Raw genomic sequence first — 7,643 nt, forward strand, 5'->3', positions numbered from 1 at the left:
ATATGAACGTGTCCATCCTTTAATAGATTCATCTACATACTGCTTTAACTGATCCCCTCGCTTTCTAAAAAAGCCTTAAGAGATAGATTTGGAATACTTACAATAGGAGCCTAAGACGGAGGTAGGAGAGATGTCATATCGATCTCCCCTTGACGGATGATCTTCTGGTGGCAATCCAGTGTGAAGTATGATAGGTACTTTTCTGTCGCCTTTTCGTATCGTTCCTTGAGTTGTCGCAGTACTTCCTCCTCCTCTTTGTCATGCCGTTTGGTGAGTTGTCGCAGCACCTCCTCCTTCTCACGCCTTATGAGGTCATCGAAGGGCTGCTGGTCATCAGTCGGGAGTGCCTCCATGGTCGTCTTGATGATTTTGGTGGTAGAGACGTCAGTGTGATCTTTAGAACCAGCCATCTAGGGGTTGATTTTTGAGAGGTCTAAGCACTCTCGTCCCCAAGGAAGTCACCAAAAAGTATGTTGGTGTCGATCTAGATGCTAAACACTAGAACGAACCACCTGACGGTACTCTTTGCAGCGGGTCGGACGGTCCGCGACCTGGGCACAGGAGCAGATCCTACTCTTTAACTTCCAGACGATCCACACCTAAGGTCGAACTGTCCACGATGGCGTAGAGGGTCTTCTTCTCCGCGAAGAACCCTAGAACTCCCCTTAGGAGAAATCCCATCGAGGGAGAGAGTTCCAAGGCGTTGGTCCGGGTCAGCATGCCCCGGTGCGTCTCTAATCCGCATAGAGTCGAAGAGAGATTTTTGTGGAAGGCTAAACTAGTCTAAACCTAAGGCTAGATTACTCCTACTCTTTGGAATTGAAAGAACGATGCAAATAAGGTGAAATTGATAAGTAGATTTGATTGGATTGATTGTGGGGGCTTCAATCGGTTGTACCCCTTCATCTATATAAAGGGTAGAGGTCTAGATCCGTTACAAGTCAGTTCTCGAGCTAATCTCACATGTTTTGCTAACAAATCTCGCAAAAACAAGATTTTTTTGGGGGCCTCAGGGCTAGACCGTCTACCTAGACTTTTTTGGTGCTCAACAGGTAGTTTTAGTAGCAATTTTATCCAGTCAAAAATAACAGATTTGTGACATCAGATATATGGGTGAACGTGTGATCTACATGCAACGAGCATGTAAATAATACTAGGCGTGTTTGGAGCACATGGTCTTGAGATATTTTCAAACATGTCAGTTTATGTTTGAGCTTTTAGAAATTAGATTTATAGTTTCTAAAAAAACAAGAAGCTAGACATACCTATTTAAAACCAGCTTTTGCCTGTTAAATTACATATTGTCTTTAGTTGAATCGTTGAAAATTATGGTGATTAACTTCACTCCTAGATCTTGGCATTTGATCCTCTCAATGTCCGAGCTTAATGTTAATTTAGTTATTATTTTAAAAAATAAATTATAAATATGAGTTTAATCTATATTTAAAATTGGCAGCAAAGAAAAATAAAGAGAACAATTAAATCAATTAATTTTAAAATATAGCAAGGATAGACTTGTCTTTATGTATCAAAAGCTAAAAAAACTAGTTTTCAAATACGTGAAAGCTGCCTAGAGAGGGGTGAATAGGCGAAACCTGAATTTTATAAAATTAAACACACACTAAAGGCCGAGGTTAGCGTTAGAATTAAATTTTAAGTCCGAAAGATTGTTTCTCTTGCTAGGTGTTGCTCAAAGGATGCGGATGACATATGGGAGCAAACTCAAATCAATACTAGCAAGAAAACGTTAGAGAGAGAAAAGAGTGCAAAACAAATCAAGTGAGAATCAATCGAGTAGACAGAGTGATTTGTTTTACCGAGGTTCGGTTCCAAAGAACCTAGTCCCCGTTGAGGAGGTCACAAAGACCGGGTCTATTTCAACCCTTCCCTCTCCCAAACGGTCACTTAGACCGAGTGAGCCTTTCTCTTAATCACACGGGTCACTAATACCACGCAAGGAACACCACACTCTTAGGTGTCTCTTGCTTTGCTTACAAGCACTTAGAAAAGAAGTGAGGAAGGAAGAAAGGCAATCCAAGCAACAAGAGAGCAAATGAACACGAACACACACTCTCTCAAGTCACTAAGTGGTTGAGATGAATTTGAGACTTTGATCTTTGGAAATATGTCTTAGAGTGAATGCTATAGCTCTTGTATTGAATGTGATCTTCTGAAAACTTGGATGCCAAAGGATGTGGTGGTTGGGGGTATTTATATCCCCCAACCACTTTGTAGTCGTTTGGCAAAGGCTGCTGGCGATGAGCGCACCGGACAGTCCAGTGCACCACCAGACAGTCACTATGCACTGTCCGGTGCGCGCCACGTCAGCGTGTCCGTTAGGGTTCTGAGCAGTTGACCGTTGGAGCCGTTTGTCGTCTTGCTGCACCAGACAGTCCGGTGCCCTCTGACTTCGGCTCTTCTAACTCTGTCGCGGCACTGTTGGCGCACCGTTGCTTTTGCAGAGTCGATCGTTAGCGCAGAGAGCCGTTGCTCCGCTGGCTCACCAGACAGTCCGATGGCACACCGGACAATCCGATGAATTATAGCGGAGCGCGCCTCCATTTTTCCGAGAGTGGCTGGTTCAAGTCTGTATGGTCCTAGAGCACCGGACACTGTCCGGTGCGCCATTTTTGAGCACACTCAAGTTCTTTGCTTCATTTTTTATTGTGTCCCTAACTTGATTTCTTTCTTGGTTTGTGTTGAACCTTATGCACCTGTAATAGATAGTATCTAGACAAACTAGTTAGTCTATGTGTTTGTGTTGATCTTCAACCACCAAAATTAATTATAGGAAATGGTTAACCCGATTTACCTTTCAATACGCACACCTAGTTTTTTTTCCATAAACTAGTTTCTATAAATTAGAGATAGAAACCAGATTCTTAGAAACTATGATGCCTACAAATATGCCTTAACAAACATAAATACCAAATTAAGCTACAAAAATATATCCAACGGACGAGCGAGATGCACTCGTCGTGGTGTCAGTCGATGTCTTTATTCCGCCTAGTGTAATATAGAGAAGTTACTAGTCGGTTGCCCGTGCGTTACGACGGCTTACAACAATACCCACGTAAACTATCCACCAAAAAAATTTCAAGATTTTTTATTTATTGTCTCCGCTCTCCGTATAATATATTTTGATTTGGCTAACTGATGTTATTGTTTACTCCATGCAATATGTCTTGGTACAACACGGCCAATGAAGTGAGCGATTAGAAGAGAGTTCACAACGACTGACTGAACGAACAGAGATTATAAAATGATATAATTCCACCATATAGAGACCAGATAAGAGAAAGCTTGTGAGCTCAAGTTTCTAAAATAAGTCACATGAACTCAAACTTATAAAAAAGATAGATCAAAATATAGAGTGATTGCTAAAGTCAGGCATCAATAAAAACTGGATGCGCTCCATATAAAGTATGCTACTTCGTAACAATTACTAACGTTTAAAACCAACAAATAACCTTTCATTTTACTGTTAGTGTGACAAATCATTGTTGCTCCATCCAATTCACCAACCTAAAACACCATGGAGTCCATTGCGCTAATGTGGTCTCAGAAACGACCTAATGCTTGCAAAAGCTAATAACGTTGTGCCGTGCTTGGGCTGTAGCCTCGGCCCGTAGTGCTGGACCGGCTCGACACAATTAAATATTTTTTATTTTACAAAAAAACGTATATACATATATATAATTTTTTCAATATTAAAAACATCTGAGCATTATGTTCTACTGGTTAGAAAGATTCACCTAATGTCTCCTGCCCTTCTTTCATCAGGGCATGGGTTTGAACCCCACCTTTTGCATCATTTTTAACATTTTACGCTGATTTAATCAAATAGGCCGACGGGCTAACGGGCTGGCCCGACATAGTCAGCAAGCCAGTATGACATGCCTGGGCCAGAGTTGTGGCCCGCGGGCGTCTGGCCATCTATAGGCATGCAGTGGATTAATTTAAAATAAATGTGAGAGGTTATTTATAAAAATATGACGTGGGACGACCGTTGAAACTGTTGCTTTAAGTATAGTATAGATTATGCTAATCACCACCATACAGAGAATAAATTGGCAAAGTGACTACTTTTGCTGAGGACAATTTATCGGGCACTCGGCAAAACTTACTTTGTCGAGTGCCACACTCGGCACAATAAAGCATTCGGCAACAATCATTTTTACCGAGAGCCGAACAATCGGTATAAAATGGCTCTCGGTAAAGATGGCTTTGTCGAGAGCCCAGACACTCGGCAAAGCACGTCAGCAGCCAACGGCAGCGGCAGCTGGTGTCCATTAACTCACTACACGATGGTTCACTTACAGCGACCTACGGTTGGTTGCTAAAACGACCTTCAGCGACCTACGGTTGGTCGCTAAAAACTTTTAGCGACCCATAAGGATGGTCGCTGTAAGTGCCGTCGCTAAAGGCTTTAGCGACCGACATCTTTTTAGCGACCGACCGTCCGTTGCTAATATTGTATATTTAGCGACCAACCGTTGGTTGCTGTACTATATATTTAGCAACCAACCGTAAGTCATCATACTATACATTTAGCAACCAACAGAAAGTCGCCCTTTTTACAGTTGCTATTAATAATAATATACATTTAATTAAGCACCACAAATCACAGATTTTTATACACAAATCATAAAGACACACAGTTAATCAGTATACCACAGTCATAGATCCATCACATAAACACAAAAGCACCACAATTATATATTCACAAAAGCATCACAATTATAATATCATTCACAACTAGATCATTTACAGATAGCTAGCTAGATCATTCACAAAAGCTCCAGAGATGATCAGTCACAAAAGCACCACAGCGACATCACTCTAACTTGAAGCAGTTCAAAAGCCCACAACTACATCGCTAATGTTTCATATCACTCCAGCTATTGTTCAAAAGCCCAGAACTACATCACTCTAGCTACTCCAGAGTTGATCAGTCACAAAAGCACCAAAGCTACACTAAGCTTCAAGCAGTTCAAAAGCCTTCATACAACCACTCCAGCTTCTTGTATCCTCCTGTTTTAAGGCGCATGCTTTCTTTGTCCAGAACACCCTAGAAAAAAGTACATCAAATCATTATATTGTTGCTACATTTGCAAATAAAAATACAGTTTGTTGAACTGGAAGTACAACGCCACTAGACTGAAGGCGATTTAGCTAGAGCAAGACTGTTTTTTCGCCATTGGTTCCTCCCGTCGCGATAAAGCCTCTAGTACTGGCAGCCTACAAATGCATCAGTAACAACAAGTGGTCCAAAGGCTACTACCAAAACACCCGCAACACGCGTGATCATGGGAAACCCTAAAGACGTGGCAGTGGCACACACCCTACAAAGCAACTATTGTGTGTTCATCCTGGAAATCATTTCATTTTGTTGACTCATGGAGGCTGCACTTTTGAATTCCATCATCTAAAAATTTCAAGTCATAAAATTCAAAAAAATATAGATGAAGATTTAATGTAAATTCTGAGCGAAAGCATAATGCAATCGTAACAAGCATTGAAGCATGTTAGGTTAAGTAGTTGCAGAGCAAGACCTCTCTAAGCTTGGCCAGGTTGCTCCCATTATCACCATAAACAAGAGTTAGGATACTCCCAGAAACAGCAGTCTCGTATGTGATTCTTGTTATCGCAGCATGCTCAGCTCCCCTGCAACCCGAAGCACAAGTTGCTAAAATTTACTAGCAGTCAAAAATAAGAGTCATCAACTCCCCATGTTGATGAAATGTGCATAGTGGTATGTCAGACTCGCTGTACACTTTTATTCTAAGTAACAAATAACTACAAAAGGAAATACTTTGTGGTTACAAGAACATAAACAACAATGGTAGAGATTTGCTAAAATTTACTAGCAGTCAAAAATAAGGGTCATCAACTCGCCCATGTTGATGAAATGTGCAAAGCAATGGTATGGCAAAGTAACAAAAAACTAAAAAGGAAATACTTTGCGGTTAAAAGAACATAACCAAAAATGGCAGACTGATATTGGTATAAACTTTAATATGCTGGAGATAATGCAGCAAATACAAAGTTAAGAACAAATAACAAGGCAAACAATTGATGCACTCCAAAACACTGAAGTAACCATATTCGTCACAGCTATCAAATTCTAAAGGGAGCATCACACTAGTGTGGAACCAGAGATCAAAGAACAAAGACAGATAAAACTATTACCTCACAAGATTGTTTTCATCTGAAGAAATAATTCCATCATTTAAGTTATTGGTTACAATGCCATTCCAGTCACTAGGTTTCTGAATCCCGCTATTTGAATTGTTGATCCTGACACCATTTTGCCGAGATAAAGCCGTGAACACCGATTTGTCTAGCTCATCTTGTTATCTATAGATAGACTGTAACTGATCAGGTAACGATCATGTGAACTATGTCCGATGGCCCCTAGTCACCATCTGCTCATTGCAGTAAACAGACGTAGGGATGTGAACAAACATACCTTCGACCATCAACACCCTCTTGTAGAACGGCACAGCCGTGTAAACCACGCCCCCGAGAACCATCTGCACCCTGAGCGAAGAACATGAAGATTGTTGCGCTTTGGTTTTGAAGCTTAATAAATAAAAAATGATATATGGCCAGTTGCGGAATTACTGCCCTGTCCCACTTCCTACGAGTTGCATAATAACTAGAGAAGCCCACAAATAGCGAAAATAATGATGAACTCCAGTTCAAACCTCCCATCAAACACCTGGCGCGCGTCGAGGACATAGGTCTTCTCCGGCATGCTGCTGCTCGCAGAGAGATAGAGAGGGGCGAGCAGACATGGCTAGGGAGTTGGGCGAGCTCAGACCTAGGGAACAGGGGCATGGCCATGAGAACTAGCTGGAGCAGGGACAAATGCCAGCGATGAGAACCAAGCGGCGGCCGTCCAACGCACGGGAGATGGGACGCCAGCCGCCAACAGAGATAGGGGGAAACAGAGGCAACCGGACTTGGGCAGGGGCGAGCTCCATGGCAGCTAGAGGGAGTGAGCTGAGGGAGGGGGCGACATCCATGGGAGGGACAGGAGCAGGGAGCAGGGAGCAGGGGCGCCGAGCTCAGAACCGATGGAGGGAGATGAGGAAAAGAAGGGGTAGCGACCTCCATGGCTGAGTAGTCGAGGACGCCGGCCAAGGGAATCACGCAGGGAGCGGCGACGGAGAAGACACCTCGTGGAGGAGATGGCAGCCAGCGCTGGAGATAGGAACGGTTGGGAGAGGCGAGCACCAGGAAAGCCATGGGCTTGGCGCCGTGAGGGAGATGGCGGCTAGGGAGATGGCGAGCACCAAGGGTGAGGTGGCGGCGGCACCCACCACGGCTGAGGGAGGCGGCGGCCATGGGAGAAGTGACGGCGGCTGCGCACGTGGAATAGGGTTTGTTTGTTTAGTAGGCCTTTAGATGGGCTTTGGTGAGTAAATAAGAAACATAAAAATCACATACCCCTATAGCGACTCACCATCGGTCACACACTTACATCTATAGCGACCGACCATAAGTCATTAAATTTCTAAACTTTTAGCGACCCATAAACCGTCGCTATAAACACATTTAGCGACCAACCGTCGGTCCATAACTTTTAGCGACCAACCGTCGGTCCCAAATAAGGGTCGCTAAAGATCAACCGTCGT

General features: G+C 43.1%; 1 protein-coding gene across 1 annotated transcript; it reads right to left on the bottom strand.

The window, feature by feature from the left end:
* Positions 1 to 6,343: 6,343 nt before the first annotated feature.
* On the bottom strand, positions 6,344 to 7,353 carry LOC103655534 (uncharacterized). Its single transcript, XM_008682266.1, has 3 exons — positions 6,628 to 7,353; positions 6,473 to 6,536; positions 6,344 to 6,360 (listed from the first exon to the last, which is right to left on the bottom strand). Exons 1-3 carry the CDS (start codon positions 7,351 to 7,353, stop codon positions 6,344 to 6,346), a joined length of 807 nt encoding a protein of 268 aa, XP_008680488.1.
* Between the last annotated feature and the right edge of the window lie 290 nt (positions 7,354 to 7,643).

The sequence above is a fragment of the Zea mays genome, chromosome 4 (genome assembly GCF_902167145.1).
Source record: "Zea mays cultivar B73 chromosome 4, Zm-B73-REFERENCE-NAM-5.0, whole genome shotgun sequence".
NCBI lineage: Eukaryota > Viridiplantae > Streptophyta > Magnoliopsida > Poales > Poaceae > Zea > Zea mays.

Bases quoted from the DNA above. Each gene is read 5' to 3' on its own strand.
- LOC103655534 (XM_008682266.1), bottom strand. From the start codon at position 7,353: ATGGCCGCCGCCTCCCTCAGCCGTGGTGGGTGCCGCCGCCACCTCACC. The intron at 6,537-6,627 runs GTAATTCCGCAA...CTCAGGGTGCAG, and splicing joins GTAGGAAGTGGGACAGGGCA to ATGGTTCTCGGGGGCGTGGT.